At 41.4% G+C, this 18,992-nt stretch overlaps 1 protein-coding gene across 5 annotated transcripts; it reads right to left on the bottom strand.

Moving 5' to 3' along the window:
* Window positions 1-350: 350 nt before the first annotated feature.
* On the bottom strand, window positions 351-16,968 carry ubap2l (ubiquitin associated protein 2-like). 5 transcript variants are annotated; one of them, XM_056741007.1, is made up of 30 exons: window positions 16,792-16,968; window positions 15,123-15,260; window positions 14,351-14,428; window positions 13,872-13,982; window positions 13,577-13,751; window positions 11,629-11,724; window positions 11,501-11,546; window positions 10,002-10,046; window positions 9,460-9,566; window positions 9,275-9,334; window positions 9,137-9,189; window positions 8,813-8,898; window positions 8,403-8,580; window positions 8,031-8,232; window positions 7,663-7,958; window positions 7,393-7,571; window positions 7,132-7,252; window positions 6,876-6,915; window positions 6,603-6,789; window positions 6,457-6,523; window positions 5,958-6,279; window positions 5,767-5,855; window positions 5,606-5,659; window positions 5,443-5,524; window positions 4,816-5,036; window positions 4,513-4,618; window positions 3,584-3,724; window positions 2,409-2,476; window positions 2,066-2,260; window positions 351-1,890 (listed from the first exon to the last, which is right to left on the bottom strand). In XM_056741007.1, the coding sequence occupies exons 2-30, from the start codon at window positions 15,216-15,218 to the stop codon at window positions 1,798-1,800; spliced, it is 3,594 nt and encodes a 1,197-aa protein (XP_056596985.1). In that variant the 5' UTR covers window positions 15,219-15,260; window positions 16,792-16,968; the 3' UTR covers window positions 351-1,797. The 5 variants fall into 5 exon arrangements, with proteins under 5 accessions (XP_056596985.1, XP_056596984.1, XP_056596988.1 ...); XM_056741006.1 differs by having other exon boundaries at window positions 5,755-5,855; XM_056741010.1 differs by lacking the exon at window positions 10,002-10,046.
* Window positions 16,969-18,992: the final 2,024 nt, after the last annotated feature.

Below are 18,992 nucleotides of genomic sequence, written 5' to 3' on the forward strand. Positions count from 1 at the left end.
TCTAAACTATTTTTCTCATTAAGAATGGCAGAATTGGTTTAACCTGTAGTTAGCAGAACACGTTTTAATATAGTTTTTTTGTCCCAGATGTACTTTTTGTGACAGATATTGAACACATTTAAGGTGACTTTTATTAATGTCCAAATATATCAGTAGCCTTTCCTCTGGTCGATTTACGTTAGCAAAATTTCCCAAAATTAGATGTGTGATGTTATATTATACTCCATAATTGATCATATTTAACTGTCTACTTGTTATTAGACCTAATGCTTTAGTGGTAAATTATCTATTTAGTGCAGGTCAAAACTATAACCTAACAAAATCAAACTTGAGTCAAAAAACACACAAGCTTTATTTTCTTAAAAAAGACATTCACATCCAAAAATGATGAAAATGTCTTTTTCTTGTTTATTTACTTAATATGTATATATATTTTTACAAAATAAAAAACATTATGAAACCAAAAAATGCTAACAAGTCTGTGTGTAAGGATTTGATAGGGGAGGAAAAAGCCATCAAACAAACAGACTACAGTACTTGTGTTTTTATATATATATGTACAGACAATTTTATCCATTTAAATTTTTTAAAACGCACAGTACAAAAAGAAAGTCACTGACAAAGAAAAAGAAAGCAAAAAGATACCCATAGTACAATTCTGTCCATCAGCACTTTCCTAATAATCATATTACTAAAAGAATATATTTGGGGACAGAAGGTGGCGCTTTTTAAAGGGGACAATGAACAACAGGCTGTGAAGAGACACTTGCTCGCAAAGGGCGGCCTAAGAAAACTCTGACCTCTCCAGTACAACACAATCCCAAAGCAAATGAGAGATTTCTCACTTATTGAAAAACGCCGAGGTCAAAAACCATGCCATAATCCAGTCTCCTTTCAACAGGAGACCAGTTAATAAAGACAAACAATAACAAAAGTGGAAATAAGAGTCTATGTTAAGGTGCACTTCTAACATCTGTAGGGTACAATATGGCTTCAAAGGAATTTACGAACTACACATTGAAGCCGGTAGCATAAGTAGAACATTCATACAGCGGCCACCCTCACAACACACAAAATAACAAAACCAAAACAAACACACACACGTGCACATACACACAGCTGCCAGACAAAGCCTGTGAGCTCACCTATACATTTTTCATATATCTATTTATATTTGGTAAAAATAAACTTCACAACTGCATAAGCCGATTTAGAGTGATATTTTTTCCAACATAAAATTCGGTAAAAAACTGCAGGGGAGAATAGACATGTACATACATTTGGATTGCGGGTACTGAAAAAGAAAGCAGCAGACAGTAAGGAAATAATAAATGCTGTTCTGGGGAAACAAAAATCGCCCTCTACTAATCCTCTCTTTTTCACTTTATCCACCATTAAAAAGAAAAAGAGAAAGAAATCAAACAATTTTCATTTTAGAAAACAGATCTATGTTACATATGCCTGAAACAAAAAGGGCAAGGGGCTTGGTTTTTTAAACACAATACAAACTCCAAATACTCAATACTGAGCTCTTGAAGGCCTAAGTAACTATCCATACACTTGCAAGAACCCTCTCCCCATTAAGACATCTCCCTGTACACCCTCCTCAACCGACGCCTTACAGTGCTTTCTCTCTCATTACAGCGCCACCAGTGGAACGAGGGTGGTACTGCGGTATCAGGATGACTGTACAGAGAGGAGAGGGTGTGACGTTGAAGAGAGAAACTCGAGACCTCTGGGGAGGAGAAGAATCTGTAAATCCAGCCTTTGGAACACCAGACGGGGCAGGAGGCGGAGTTAATTGCCTCCCCAGCTGTAGCTGTTGTAAGCAGACTTGTTTATCTGTGACTTCTGTTGAATGGAGTTTTGGCTGCGCTGTCCAGAGCCAGCCTGCAATGCAACGGATGGAAAAAATCTGAATTAGAATATCAGTTCATAAAAAGGCAGGAAAACGGGGTAAATTTTACATATAGATGAATAAGGAGACTCTTAAAACACGTTTTAAGCATAAGCAAACCCATTTCTATTCCAATCTAGGAATGATTTAAACCATCTGCGTGTTTACCTGTCCATCCTGTTGCAGGTGGTGGTGGAGCATTTGGGAGTGGGGCTGCTGATGGGGGGTCAGGATGTGCATGTACGGGGCCGGTGCATAAGCTGCTGCGGCCGGAGGGTTGATGGGGCCTCCGCTCCCGAGTGCCGAGGGCAAACTGAAGGAAGCGCTGGGGGTCCCTGTGTGGAAACCCTGCTTCTCGAAAGACTGTAGAGAATAGAAAGCAATTCCTTAGGATACTAATGTATACACCCCTTTCAATGCAATGCCATTTTGTAGTACAAGTAGTAGTGTGCAAACAGACAGTCAAGTGCATTAAGAAATAAGTTCAACATAACGTAGCAAATACGCTCACCTGCGTCTTTGTGTAAACAGACCCTGAAATATCAGGAACTCCCGTGTTGCTGGATGTCACAGAAACGCCTAAAAGTTGAAACAAAAATAACAGAATGAGGGTCAACCCTCTATTAAACAATCTTAAAAAAACATGCACATGAAGTTGAAGACAGCTACAGTAATCAAACAGTATTAAAAATCATAAACTTGTGTGTCGTTCACAAAGAAGTCAGTTTAACAAAGATTATTCTTATGGAAGAACAGCTCTGAAAATGATAGCGTGTGACCAAAAATTATTAACATTGAAATCTTGTGTTGAATTAAGAATCGACTGAAACCATGCATGTTCCGAGCCAAAATTGGACCCATTAGAACATTATGCTGTTTGAAAGACATTCTTAGCAACATTATCATGCGGATTTAAGAAAATATATATACACAGTTTACCAACTTGAACATTGTTGTGGCATTTAAGTGATGCAAGTCAATTTGACACAATAACAGATCAATTAAAGAACTACTTTGCATACATAAAGCATACATTCTTGTGACTATCAAACATGGTTTACATACCCATTTAAAATGAACCCCTGAACTCATTAGAATGCATCAAGAATTAAAAACATAACAGCAACAACCATTTTCAACAACCCCCTAACACACCACAATAGTACATTTTAAGGTTTGGGCCAAAATTAAAGCTTACAGTTTTAATATATTATATACTATGTAATGCTATAATACACATTTAGGTTTATAATATATCGCTAATACCAAAAGAAACCGACTTGAAAAGGAGTTAACATGTCAAAACAATGTCAATGGCCATTTAAACAAAAGGCACAGAAAAGGCATTTGGAATTAGATAGACAAACCTACTATAATGCAACATGCAATTCATGAAGTGTTTGAACTTACTTCCCCTCTCACACGCTCGATACAACGAGACCCTCGCAAACAAAACGGATTCGATAACATTCATATCAAGGCAACTACCCTGAATTTTTCCAACCCTGCGTGACTCTTTGTGAAGCAGGCGGAGCTTCACTCAGACCAGGCGCTCTAGAGGCACAGCATGGCTTTATCGTGCTTGACCAGTCAAGGTAGGAGCCATGAGGAGAGAGAGCGTGCGCGCTTAAGAAAGAAAAGGGAGGAGGGAAAGGAAAATGGGGTTTAGCGTGAGGCTGCACTCACCCACTCCGGGCCCGGTGACGGAGCTGGCGGGCTTGTTTTGCGCAGAAACAGCGGCAACAGCGGCCGCAGCAACGGCTGTGCCATAGCCACTCTTACAGAAATCCCCGCTCCCGGCCGTAGCCTGGCCCAAATCCTCATAGCCTGCAAACGGTCAGACACAAACAGCCACAGCCCCACAGCATTAGACACACACCAGGCAGGGCCAGAGGAAAGGAGTGAAAGGGACGGAGCATGGGGAAAGAGGCGGGGAAGCGGAAAGCCGAGAGGAGGGGTCTAATCTGAAAGCGTATTGTGTCAAGGAATAATTCTCAGAGAAGTGACACTCAAGTGAAGGAGATGATTATGAACATGGGAATGGACGAAGGTAGTGAGGAAAAAAGGTTGGAAAATATTTTCAAGAAAAGGAAAAATTAAGAAAAACAGAGCAAAGGAAGACAATGAGGAAGGCAAACATTAAATAAGATTTGAAAGTTCCAGAGAGAAACATTATGATACTGGATAGATAAGAGCCAAAGACCAAAGAGATGGCTAAAGGTTGACACACAGAACTCAAAAGTGGTTGATGGACAAAAGCAAGCAGCGTGTAGAAGCATGTGTAGACCCACCACCCTCAACCAAGCGTCCTCCCTCCCACCTCATCCTCCTTACATCACTGGTTTCACAAATTCGCCCACCCAAAGCTGTCTGACGCTTCTGCTCAGGTAGTATGTAAAACTCTAAACGGACAGTTTAGCATCTCCTTTGATTCAGTGTCATCCAACATTTGCTTTTAAAACAGTATTACATTGTATTTTTCAGGCACCTGTGCATGTTTCGAACTTTTCAGAACACTAGGAAACACTTGACTTCCGATTAAATACTTGAATGTTTTTGCAAACTGCATATATTGAGGTGTTGCATGAATGGGCAAACATAATAGAAGCGGTTACCAGTGCTGTATCCGTGAGAGCCGTAGCCGCTTGCCTGCTGGAAGGCTGTAGCTGATGCGTTGACGCCAACATTCACACCATGTTGTTTGGACGAGGTAGGAGCCACCTGGAAAAACAAAAGATTTTTTTCTTTAACTCTGAAACTTGTATTCACATATCGCCTTGTTATCTGGATGATACACCCTCATACAAAACAAAATATGTTTATTTAAGAGAGACATTTATTTAGACAAAACTAAGAGCACTCTGCAACCGTTTTAAAATACAACTAGACAGCACAAAAAAAACCATGCAAATGCTTACCGGAAACATGGCAGGGCCGTACTGGAAGGTGTTGGGCAGACCTGGTACCCCAGTGTAATAGGGAAGGCTGGTGTAGCTGTAACCAGGTGGAAGGCCCGGGTTGAGAAAGGGCTGCTGGGTGGTATGGTGCGTTTGGGTCTGTGTCTGCTGCGGCTGGGCTAGTGTTGTTGCAGGGGCAGGGGACGAAGCATCACTGCGACCAAACTTCGCCAGGTCGCCAGCTTACAGAGAATTAAGATGCAGTGTTTAATAACATTAACAAACGGGGTGATTTCTTCAACTAGAAAGTGCAAACACAGATGTGATCAACAAAACTGTGAGTGTGTCTAAAGGCCTTATGTTATCAGTAAACAACTGAGCATTCTGCCTGGCACACATTGCCAACTGGTGTTGCTATGGAAACGAAGGGCAAGATCTGCTGTTGCAAAAGCTTTGTAAGGTTTGGATTGGCCATTGGTTAACTCTGCAACCTATTTGTCTTCTCAACCTATATTTTTCATCTATCCAGTAGATTTTAACAGCTAGTTAGAGAATAATGCACCGGTTATGATTCTTGAATTAGCGAATGAACTTCTATACCACCAATGCTTGATGAATAAAACGATCTCAAAATCATATGCGCCTTACCAGAATAAGGGTTGCTTGTCAAACTGCCTTCTCTGCCAGTCAGCGGTGTGGTTGGAGTGGCAAATGGAATGCTGTAATAGTCCTGCAGATAATAAATAAACGTTACAACCTCAGTCTACAAATAGTCCTGCGTTGGACTTTAACCCCTGCCGTCCCTACTCACCAGTGGTATCCTGGTCTGTAGCATTTGCAAGTCATCGTAGCCATACATTTGAGGCTGTAGAAGAGAGGTTTGTGAGACAATAAATAGACGACAAAGCACCCTCATCACAGAGTACAGAATTAGCAGGTGGACAAAAAAAAAACACAGACCAGAAAACTCACTGGATAGTGGTGAAGCAGACCAGGAGCCACGATGTAAGGGTTGGGAAGAAGAGGCGGCACGCCAGGAGGCAAGTTTGGAGGTGCTTTCCCTGTTTTGTGCAAGAAAATAAGGACAGACATGACATCACATTTGTACAAAAGCACTCACCAAAGGTCAAGTAGATGTGTAATAAAACGTCTGTAATTCTCACCTGATGCAGCCGTGCTGCGGGACAAGGCAGTCAAAGAAGGTGCTGCAGCAGCCAAGGCTGCCGAGGTTGAGGACACGCCAACTGTTGGGGGAACCATGGAGGCAACGCCAGCAGCGCTGTTGAGTCCCATTGACAAACTATTGACCTGGCCCAAACCAGACTGTGCTGACGCCGAAGTGACAGATGAAGATGGTGCGACATGGGCGCTGTGGGGGATGGAGGCCACCGAAGTGGAGGAAGAAGCGTGTGGACCCGAAGGAGCCACGGCAGAGACGGAGAAAGACGAAGAGTGCAAGCTGGAATCTCCGTCTACACTCGCGTGCTGTGAGGAAGTCGACGGGACGACAAAAATGAGTTACACGAAATGAACCATATTCTTTAAACCTGAACAGCACAAATGGTTTAATTGGTAAAATTTATGTGTATGCATTCAGTCACATTTAGCTCAAGGCCATTTTAATTACATGTCAATGTTATATTAAATACTAAAAAAAGTCACCAGTAGGCTTGTGTTTGAAGTGCGAACTGAAGAAGGCGTCAAACTGTTCTGCTGTGTTGGGAGGGAGCTGAAAAGCAATATACAATCCTATTAGCACCCCTGCATTCATCATCAAAATGAAGAAATGCCACAAAGCTTTATCGTACTTATTGTGTTGTGGAGCCAATGAGTTGGGGGAGGAGTCTTCATGGCCCAGAGCACTGATCTGATTAGATGTGGTCAGCAGCGAGGAAGGACCTGATGAGGGGTCGGCCAATGAGGACATGTTAGAAACTGAAGGCGGGACGACAGAATCAGAAGTCGGTTTCACAGGCACTGCAGAGCCTGCTGCAGCTGAAGAATAATCGGTTTGATATTTTATTGATACTGAATCTCATTCCTACATTATTATGCATATGTTGCATTACAGCTAGACATACCTTCCAGAGACTGTGACGTTTGCATTGAACTGAACCCATTCTGTGTGAGAAAGGAGAAAATATTAAACCCAATGTTTAAACTAGCACTAGCCTAAATTCATATTTCAAAACATACATAAAAAAAAGTGCACACTAGGGATTTAAACTTGATGATAAAATAAAAATACTGTGATAAAGGCTTTTTTACTTTGATTCATAGCTGAAGCATCAAGTTAAAAAACATGTTGTTGAAGATATTTCGGCTGTGGAATCTTACCTTGGTTTGCATGTCTTTCTGTGGTGAGGATGACACAGAAGGAGGGTAGCGCCTCGTCTGGCTGGCTCTCTGCTCGTACAGCTCCATCTGACTGGGGTTAGATAGTGCTGAAGCAGACTCACTGAGAAACAAATAAGATCACATTTATCTATTAACATTAACAAACCGTTTAAAACATGCTAAAGGTAACTGAACATTTGTATGTACTAAAATATGTTTTAATGCTAGCAACCAATGTAGATCATGATCCGAAACACCCACTTGCTAGCACTTGTGTAAAGGCTGTTTTGGCCTTGGTTGCCTGGTGTCGTCGTGGCAACAGCTGCCGAGGCATCATACTCAGGAAGCACCGGTTCAGAGCCGAACTGTAACGCTCCAAACTGCAGGTTTAGCCCAGATATATCTGCAGAGCCTGGCATCTCCACCGCAAGGGCTGGAATCTAAAATGACAATTACATTTAGGTAAAAGAACTGATGAATACTACAAGGTGAAAATAAATAAAAGCTCTTTAACGCTGTGGAATAGATCACCTTTGTTGTGATGGAAGCCCTCTTCTTCTGTTGCTTGAGTTTGTGCTGTTGCAGGGGAAGGGGGCTGGAGGCCTGAGGGTCCGCTGGGCCGGAAGAGTTCTGCTGAGCTGAAGCCATTCCAGACGGTTTGTTGACAGTGGTAGGGACGGAGTGGGGCAGTGAGGATGAGGTGGTGTGAGGGGGCATGGTTTTATCTTGCAAAAAGGCATCCATAATGGAAGAGCCAGTGGAAGAGGGCTGGTAGGGCTGCCGTTTGGTGAACGGACTGTGTACAGGCTCTGCTTGAGGCTTCATATCTGCAGAGAAACACAACGATGGATCAAAATCTTATTTTAGCAAACACAATGGTCACATGTAGGCGATATTACCATATTGGCCCAGTGTAGCAGGGCTTGTATCCCAAGTAGTTGGACTGGCGTTGGATGGTCCACTTTGCGAGTGCTGGGCCGCCAGCTGGGCCAAAGCCTGTGCCGTCTTGAACTGCTCCAGGAATTGAGAACCAGTTGTGGATCCTCCAGTGGTTACTTTGGGGTCTCCAACATCACCAAACCCTTTACTGAGCATGCTCACCTGAGGTATGAACAGACACACTACATGAAGGCAGTCACATGACTTTGTTCATATGTACAAACATCTATACAGCCAGGGACACTATATAATAAAAGCACAACTGACGGTCCCAGTCCTAAATGCATTCATGCTTTTTCAACAACTCCAATATCCAAACACTGCTAACTTACCATGCTGTGCTGGCCGTAGGGCACGCTGCTGGAGGATTGGGACAGTGAGGTCGTCTGCTTGGAGTTGCTGAACACCAAAGACTGAGGCAGAGTTTGAGGTTTTGGACCTTCAAGTGAAGCAGGTTCCGCCTCGGAGGAAGATGGAGGCGTCTTCCCAAGCAACACAGCCAAATCAATCCTAAAACAACAAACACACATACATTAGTACATGACTGTTAAACAATACTGACCTAAGAACAGGCACACATCAGTACACAATCTGACAATATTTGTGTTGCTTTCCTGGGCATTTCACACCAAAGTTACAGGATTAAGCGGTTTTTGTGGCTATGAGTGCAAGATTCATGTTAACATAAATGTGTGTTCAAGTGATGCTCATGAAACTACTTCCTACATTTGTACCATCTTACCTCTGTCCAGCTGTTATGGTGACATTCTCTTGTGGAATGGGCATAGATGCCACACTGGAGGCAGTGAAAATCTTGGTCTCTGATAACTAAACAGAGAAACCCAAGAATTAGACTCACTCAATTTTTAGATATAGACGGTTTCATGACGCACAAGCTAGGCCCAAAGTTGGCTTCCACTCTGTGTTTGGCTATAATACAATCATTTATTTTACATTTAATTTATATTCAATTAAAACTACACAACAGTTATTGATTCTTTGCGGAGGACTTCCGGAAGTCTGGGCATCATAATGTTTATGCGGTTTCTGCTTTTCAAATACTCACGTCTTCATTCCAGTCCTCTGTACCCCACTCTTCTGTGGCAGTTCTCCACGCACCTAAAATTAAAACACATTTAGTTCCTTTACATCACCACCAGATGAACAATGTCATTTAGGCAATAAGAACCACAATAAGACTGACCAGGGGTGGAATCAAACTGTCGAGGATAGCTTGTTCCCTCTCCTCCTGTAAACTCAAGCCCTGCGGAAACGGATTGTTAACAAGCCGGTCATTAAAATGGATTGGTTTTGTGGTTTAGAAGTGCTTGAATGCACCATAGCTAATAGGACATGGGGAAGGGGTTTAGTAAAAGTGTCCCAACTCACGGTTTCCATCTTCTGGTTCCAGGTTGCCAGTGTTACTCCAAGTGCTGCCACTTGTGTAGCTCTCTTCTGTTTGGGCTGGCTCAGTGTAGTCCGCTGGATTAAACGTACTGACAAAAAAAAAACATATACCTTTTGACTGTCTTTTCATAGAAGCATAGAGTAAATGAGGGAGCAAAGTTGCAGACAAATAATAGCGGAGATGAAAACGTACGCTGCTGCAGCAACATACAATGCAAATGCAAACATTAGACAAATATGTGCCACACTCCCTCTACACCTCTACTATTAAAAACACTCATTTTATGACCGTTTGATGCAATTATGCAAAAGGTGCAACTGTGCTTGCCTGCCACTCTTAAACCCAAATCACAGGGTAGAATCGTGACTTAAGCTACCAGTAAAAACAACCCACATCTGGAGCGCCAAAAAAAATCTGCTGCAAAGCACTGCATTCTGAGTATCATCCGACGGTACTTACTCTTTAACCATTGACCCTCAAAACAAAAACAGACAAGACACGCCCACAAATGTGTTCAACTCACCTGTCATCTCCTGACAAATCATATCTGGGGCCTTTATCAATCTGGCTTTAGGGAGAAACAACAGGGAGAATTATAAGCAGCTCAACATGGGCAGAAAGAAGGGGGTGTATTGTGCAATTAGATTTGTTTGCGTGTGTGTATGAAAGGTGACAAACACTATGCTCATGGGTGAGTAGCATATCTATATGTCCATTACCAGTCTAGCCACCACACCTGTACTGCAGGTGTAACAATCGACGAATTCAACAGAGCCGAATGTGTGACATGGCAACGCAAATCCAAATCTAATCTCTGTGATTAAGAGGTCAAGAACAACCTAACATGCAAGTCCAAACGCACACTTCAAACCAAACACGCAATAGGTAACAGCAAAACAAACCTTAAAAAAAGGGGGCTTAGCTGGGGGGCTGGCACTTCTAGATTCTTTAGTTTACCATGCTACAGCGCTAAACTGGACTCATCTAAGAGATGGTAATGTTGACATACTGTTCTAGCCAAATTTATAAACAGCGGTACTCGATAAATATTAAGACCTTCGCTCATCAAAAGCATAACAAACATTTTTCCCACTAACAACATTAGTACAAGCATGAATTGCATTTAATAAATAATATATTGCAAAGTAAAAATAAGGAACAATATATTGATGAAAAGCAAGTGTATCAAATTCATAAAACTCTTACCTGATCAAACATCAGCAAAAAAAAGGTTATAACTTCATTGATAGTTCTCCTCAAAATTTTTAATCTGTCATTTATTCACACTCTTCTTGTTTCAAACCAGTATTGTTTTTTTTCTTCAACAGAACACAAAAGAAGATATTTTGAGGAAAGTTGGTAACCGAGCAACACCGGCACCCATTTAATTCTATTGTATGGAGAGAAAAACAATCCGAACCAAAGGGTGCCGGTTAACAACATTCTTCAAAATATCTTTTGTGTTCTGCAGAACAATAAAAAGTCATACAGGTTTAAAATGACAAGAGGAAGAGTAAATAATGACAATTAAAAAGAATGGTGAATTTAGGATTATTTTCATAGACTAATAAAACTTGTCAAATGTGCAATTGGTCAAACATATTTGTCACATCCAGCATCTGTTGCGCTTATTTTAATGTTAAACATCAGTTGTTTACATCTTTTCTTTGAACAAAACAAATGCTAAGGAAGTTTGCGTATTTTTTATCCTTAATAAAAAAAAAAAAAAGGTACAACAAGCTAATTTGTATTAAAAACTCAAATGGATTGCCGCACAATAATCGTTTCTATAATATTTGTTTTTATAATTGTTGAATGCCTAAATTCACAATTATGATTAATTGCACAGTCCTGACCACATAAACCTTTACTCTAAACAGAACAGCACTTTGCATCCCTGCTTTAAAAATGAATGAAGCTAAAAATGATGAATTTGGTGAGCTAAATGAAAAGTACCATCCAAACTGCTGTTCTGGGGACATGCGGGAAAAAGAAGAAGCACTCCAAGATACACAAACTTACCCCATTCCCTGAGCTGAAAACCTTCCGCCTCGCCTACCAGCTCCACCTGGATAACAAGACGACAGTGATTTTATTTAAAGCCAAGCCTGAAAAACACATACAGATGTGATGATTGAAATAATATGTACCTCTTCCTCTGCCTCTTCCCCGACGGCCTCTTTCCGTCCCTCTGCCCGCTATGCCACCAGCCTTGGTTCCATCCAGTCCGTTTTCCTGCCCACGATCTGAAGAGAAAGAAGAAGGGATGAAATTAAGTTTACAGGAAAAGAGCAGGAATGATGCAAAGCTCAATATAACCGCTTCCTAAAGTCTTAATTAGTCCTACTACTAAATCCTCCTAACAAGTAAGCTTGCAAAATTAACCTTTCCCAGAATTCTCAGCTCTACACAACATATCACTTAATACCTGTTCTGATTGTTATGCTTGCACAAACTTTATACTAAAACGATCCAAAACATAGCCCAGTTAAAAATTAACAAACTCACAAAGTGACACCCGATGAAAAATTATATCATCCAGTGTAACCAACAAAGATCGACAAGGTTATCATTAAAGTGAGTTGGAAAAAAAAATCGCTTTGATAAATTTGACCTAAAAATGAAGTCATGCAAAACTCCGAATAGCATTTCAACAGCCATGGTCAGTCAAAGGGATAGTTCACCCAAACCCCCAGGATGCTCCAAACCGGTTTAAATTTCTTTATAATGATGGGCACAAAGATATTTTGTAGGAATGTCGGTAGCCAAACAGATCTCATCCCCCATTTACTCCCATAGTTTTGGTTAAAACTGATGCATTTACATTTTTTTAATTATAGCCATATAAAGGAGTCTCAGCTGAACGGATATGAATCCGATAATCTATTTGCGAGATTTTTTTTTCAAATTTTAACACCATTTCAGCTGAACTGAAATGACAGGCACTGTTATTTTGCTTTCTTTGGCTTTGTAAATGCAGTTGCGTCTAAAAGTGCATAAAACCTTGGATTGTTAAGTTTTCTCCTTAACTCCAAAGCGTTCAGGAGCTTGTTCTCTCGTGGCATCATGCCGTTGCTAAATAATCACAAATCGCTTAGCAAGGCAAAGGCCAAATGAACCCAACCACGAACCACCCGACAAGTGAGACCCGCTGACCATCAAGGTTATCTGTGTTACGTCAATATGGGCTGCACTGCAGTTCGTTACTCTTGCGATAGGGAAGTTTAGGTCTGTTTGTTCACAGCATTTCAGTGACGCATGATATAACGCTGGATTTGGAGATCGTTTGAACCTGACAAAACTGATAAAAGTTGCCGGACATGAACAGCACAAGGCAAGTCAAACTAAGTCATACGTCTGTGTTTTGTTGGCAATCGGAGTGCGAGTGAATACTGTACAAAACACGATGGGATTATTGAGATGTGTTGCTTGCTCGTGCAATAGTTCCATCCCACTATACACATTAGTTCCACCTCTAGCAGCTCATTTTTTCTGGAGATAATCGTACAGCTGTATCTCTCCTTTATAAATTTGAACAAACTAAATACACTACCTGTGATATGCGAGCTTACACATTTTAATCAATTAGAAAACTATCACGTAGTTCCTCCTTATCACATAACTGATAAACTCTATCATTTGTCAAACCGAGAGTCAGATCCTAATCCGACCACAAGACATGAAGTATCGGAGCTTTATGTTGCTCTCTAACTTAGACTGAGACCAAGCGAGAGTATCCGGTATCTGCTCAAACTTTATTCTAGCACACACCGTTCCATCACAGCTATAGAGAGAGCAGAGAGGGTTATGTGGTGTGCTGAAATCTACCCGAACATGTTTAGATGTCGAGTGGACCAGGACGATCTGGACAACACACTTTTGTCCATTTAGATATTTAAAAGATTGGAAGGAGGCCACAACAAGCTGATGTAGACTATGTGATTCAATAATTAGGTTACGAAAGTTAATAATGCAAGCAATTTATTTTTCTTGAAGGCAGAGGACAGACACCAGACTCATGCACTACTGTCTAAATCAAAATGGACTGAATGAAAATGTTGTATAATTCAGGAAAAACAGCACCATGAGACCACTCACACTCTCGTCCACGGCTGGCTCCACGGCCTCTCCGCGGATTCCCTCCTCTGCGCCGTGCTACATCTCTTTCTCCACCCTTCTCTCGATTCTCCTTCCCTTCGTCTCCTCCTTCTGTCTGTGCGCTTTCCTTCTGTCCCGACACTCCTTTCTTCTTTCCGACCATTTCCCATGAGTCCTAAGGGGAAAGATTTCAATTTTCATTATATTCAGACTGCAATATTATAACTTTTGCTGGTAGACCAGCGTAAAAGTCAAGGGTGCAAATCCCAAGGAAGTAACCTTTGCATGGACTTACAGTGTCAGGATTGCCCTCCAATAGGACGTTGATGGCTCTGTTGACGTCTCCGTTGCAGTCGTGCAGCGCTATCATAGACTCATCCTGATCCTTTCCTGTGATATCAACCAGCTAGAAAAGAACATATGTGCATTCTTAGATCCATGAAGACACAGCAGAAACTGCAAGGTGGAATTCAGCAGAGGATGTGGGGTGTCAGAGCCTTACGTTGCTCTCACACTCAGACTAATTCTGAGCGAGAGCATCCGGTAATGACTCTAATTTTACTCTAGCACATATAGTTCCCACCAGCGCTATACAGAAAGCGTTGAGGAAATGTTTGTGTGCAGCACAGAATGACAACGCAAGATGGCGGTAAACTAAACGCAACATTTTTCATTCCAAGACAATGAGAAACATCACCTTAAACAAGAGGAACAGCCATTTAAGTTATGTTAAAGACCATTCGAAACTGGGGTAAAGCAGAACACTGATCTCACCTGTTTGACCTTTTCCTCAAAGTCTGCATCATTGTGGTCCGAGATCATCTGCGCGAGTCGGATCTGCTCAGCAGTGGCCTGGACGGACAAAGCGAAATGTAGTTTTTGAGTCAAAATAATAGGAAATCAGCCTCATGTTATAACACCCTGAAATGCTTAATTCACTTCCTCTCAACACTTTAAGTGATCTAAACTTGGCTGTTAGTCTGTGTACAGTGTACACCATCCATTGCGGTCTAAAATATTAATAACTTTAAATAAATGGTTGTTTTATAGATAATGTTAGCTCGCATCTCTTTGAGACGGATATGTTGTTTGGGAACAAACATGCCGATCCAAAGCAAGTTAAGCAACATGCACATTTTGCAAACTATGCTTAACATCTCTGATTGTACTATGAGATTCAAGCTTACTTTTATTGTAAAAAACATTTTCCATTAACAAACAGTGTGCTTTTACCCTAAAACGCAGAAAGCATTTCACAACCTGACCAGGCAAAATAAACCCCGTCTGTAGTGACTCAGAATTCAGATGAGGAGAAATAGGTCAGATTTGAATTTGTACAGGCATAGATTTGTGATTTATTCCTAGAACCCTTCATTTCATTCAGAGAAACAAATCGAGGGATAGACGGCAGTAATTCTTGCCAAACGTCTCAGCCTGGTGGACGCCACTTCATTTGATTTGGGAGAAGAATAAGGGGGAGATCTATAGAAAATAACTCACCCCACCACTACAACTGATTAACAGATGGTAATGTGCGTGATCTCACCTGGGGCCTCTGCTTGTGCTGTGACTGGCTCTGTGTCTGACCCGGCGTCTGCTCCCAGTTGCCCCGGGTCCGGCTACCGCCAACTGAAGTCATCATTTACAGTATATACAAATAACAGTATTTACAAAGGAATAACACCTTTAAAAGAACAAAGAGAGACAGAAAAAATGTTAAACAACAAAACTTTCAAGCAATTCAACTAAACAAAACACTGTGGTATTGACAAAACATTTTCACACACGTTATTAAATATGTATGCAAACAAACATGCTAACTGTTGTGTAACGTTAGCTATTTTGAAAACTGAGCTAAACTGAAAGTAAACAACATGCCCGACGTTCCTATAATAATAACAACCATGACGCCATTTTGAAGACTTAAATCCCGAGAATTATTAAAGTTTTTGGTTAATTAAAACATAACTTCAACAAACAGCGCGACTTGCTAGTTAAGCTGCAACTGGTCCACCAAACGTCCGCTTCCGGTGCACGAAGCTCCACATATCGTTAAAGGAACATACAGAAAATATAACGTTATATAAGATAAAGTATTTCGTTAAACGAATTTAAAGACTCTCCACCTGATGCAAGTTGTGAAATGTCGCGTGTGTGGACAGCCCACTGTTGCAGCTCTGCGCACGAGGAAATGCACGGGCATGTGGTGGCAGAAGGAAACTGCGCACTTATTAACTAGCACAAAATCACTCGGCGTGACCGAAACACGCGGGACCAGCCGCGGGAAAACAGACCCACGACGCGATTAAAGGACCACCTCACGACAGAAGACAACAGAAACACCCACTGCCATCTTTGAAGGGGGCGAGAGGGAGATATCGGGCGAGCTGATGAAAGCTGAATACATAGCCCACGACGGATTGAATAAACGAAACTTATACTATAAGAGTTATACTTAAAGATTCAAGTTCACACAAAGGCAATTGAAGTAAACACCGGTACACAACGGGCTGTATGACATGCAAACCATGCAGTTAGAAGCAGCTTTGTTCAGTCAAGTAACGTTATTTACATAACTTATTGTGTTTTGAAAATAGTGAAAAAGCTACAGATCAAGATGTAACATCATCCATTATAAAACAGTCCAATGCTACAACATGCTATTAGTCTTTGTTACGCAAATAAACAATCAGACGAGAGAGAACATCATCAGTCCAGATGATGGCCAAACAGGGCCCTACAGAAACACGTTGCAAACTCACATCTCTCAAAACTGTACGAACCCAGCAAACATGCAGATCTAACAATCCGACAAGAACGCATTTTAATAGGCTACAAGATAATTAAAACCTCAAATTAGCCCTGCGGATAAACAGAAGCCCTCGACAGACTGACGGGTGGCTTCCGCTATGGCACTGTCTAACCTCATGGTCGGCGATCAGGCATCATGATGCTGGTGCTAAAAATCAAACTTTCCTAATACCTTATTAACTCAATTTTCCCCGTATGAAAACGACAGACCATCTGGCCAAATCGCTCGTTCGAGAAATCGACGCGATTGTATTATGTATTCGTTTTAACGAGGAGACTTCCGCTTCCCACACCCTGCGGCGTGAGGGAAGCGCTCTCCGGTTCCCCTGCGCACTCGACACCGAGGCTTCACAAAGGCCTACAGGCCCCGACTGATAAAAATGAACAACAGGCGAGGTACTAACCAAAGACCCGGTGGATGTCAGGGATTTTGGAGATAACGCCGACCGACGGAGGTTGTAATATCGACCTCCTAATCCGACGGAAACAAAATACTAATTCTTTTGCGTCCTAAATCGATTCCGCTAGCCGACAACAAGGCCGAGCCGACTCGCGCAGACAATAATCTAGAGAGAGTCAGAATTTACCTGTTTCTCTTCCACACTGACACCCGAATCACCGCGTCACGTGGTTTATCACAGAAAGGGCTGCTTCACGCGCAAAAGCCTGACCATGTGATCAAAAACGTATTTAGGGTTCGAGCCCGAAGGGCTAGAAACCTATTGTATTTGTTGGTTTTATTAGGGTTCGAGCCCGAAGGGCTAGAAACCTATTGTATTTGTTGGTTTTATTATTAGGGTTCGAGCCCGAAGGGCTAGAAACCTATTGTATTTGTTGGTTTTATTATTAGGGTTCGAGCCCGAAGGGCTAGAAACCTATTGTATTTGTTAGTTTTATTATTATTATTATACTTCTTCCCTAGAACTGATACTGCAGCCCAAACCGTAAGGCCGACAGGGCTGAGACTTGGTCAGATGGTTGTAGTCCTTGTCGCTACTCAGATACACGGAACCAGCCAAATCGGCCCATAGGTGGCGCTACAGCGATGCCGAACGCGTTAACGCTTGTTACTCCTAAACCGTTTTTCGCACACCCATGTGTCTTATATCAGTGTAATCACTGGCTCAAAACTTAAAAAACGTATATCTCTGATTTCATTTCCGGTATGCAAATTTTTTCGCTAATTAGCATTTTATGAAAAAAATTAAAAATGAACTAGTCCCTGGATTTTTGCCCTATTGGAACCAAACCAACGCTGATGAGTTCTGTGGAGTGTGAATATGAATAATTATTAAAAAAAAGTTGAAATTTTCATCCCCCATCGCTAGAGGGTGCAAAAATGTCCAAAACGGAAGTAACATATTGAACTAAAATGGCCATAACTCCTTAACTGTTTGAGATATCTTCATGGGGCTTTTAACATATGTGTACACCCTCAATCCGGGGTCACAATAAAAAAAAATGCGGCGTTTGGCCACTAGGTGGCGCTATAATTTGAATGAGCTAGAAAATGGCTATAACTACGCAACAGTTTGCCCGATTGACTTATTATTTGGTATGGTGTGTCTTTGTCTCATTCTACATGAATATGTAAAAGGACATTGGCGTATCCTAAAAAACATGGCCGCCATTGGCCAATGAAGTTTGAGCACTTATTAGACCGGGTTAACGGAGGCCGAACAAAACGACGCTCGCTGGGCTTATTCGTCTCATGGTCTTTAAGGTCTGTAAGAAATGTGAACTCATTCGGCCACCGGGGGGCGAAATAACGCTTTAGGAGTGCTTTAACAATTGTGTATCACGTGACATTTGACATATACAGAAACTATTGGTATCATATGATAGTACTCTTCATTCTGAGCAACTTTGCCTCTGGAACAACTTCTGTCAATCGAACAGTTTGTGAATAATCGCTGATGAGGTCAAAAACCTACCTTCGCAAACTAGTCGTTGGATTTTCGACCGATCGGAACCACAACAATGCAGATGACTTCTGTGGGAAGTGTTTGTAAATAATTATTGAAAAAAAGTAGAAATTTCCTTTCACGGTTGCTTAGGGGCGCCAAAATAAAAGAATGGGTGGAGCCTATCACATTTAAATGGCCTTAAATCCAGAACAGCTAAACATATCATCATATGCCTCGGGAAATATATGTAGACCATCACTCCGAGGTCACATACAAAATAACGGGGCGTTTGGACACTAGGTGGCGCTATAATATTAAAAATGGCTAAATGTACATGTCTTTTGGTGGCCTAGACAACTCTGTGTCACATGTCATTTGAATAATACACAAACTATTGATATCAAACATTAGATCTCCTCATTCATAACAACTTTGCCTCTTGAACCATTGATGTCTATCAAATGGTTTGTGAGTTATTGGTGATGATGTAAAAAAACTACTTTTGCAAACTTGTTCAAGGATTTTCAAGCAATTTCAAAATTTCCACCACAGTACATTTCTCTGGACTCTCTAGGTCAATAATCATCAAAATCATGTTGAGTTTTTTTTGTTTTGTGACCATAACAGGGTCCTTTATTATATTAGCGTGAAACGAGTACGGTGAAGGTCGCTACTCCTTAATAATTAATCCAACTGAC

Source organism: Triplophysa dalaica, chromosome 25 (assembly GCF_015846415.1).
Source record: "Triplophysa dalaica isolate WHDGS20190420 chromosome 25, ASM1584641v1, whole genome shotgun sequence".
NCBI classification, from domain to species: Eukaryota; Metazoa; Chordata; class Actinopteri; order Cypriniformes; family Nemacheilidae; genus Triplophysa; species Triplophysa dalaica.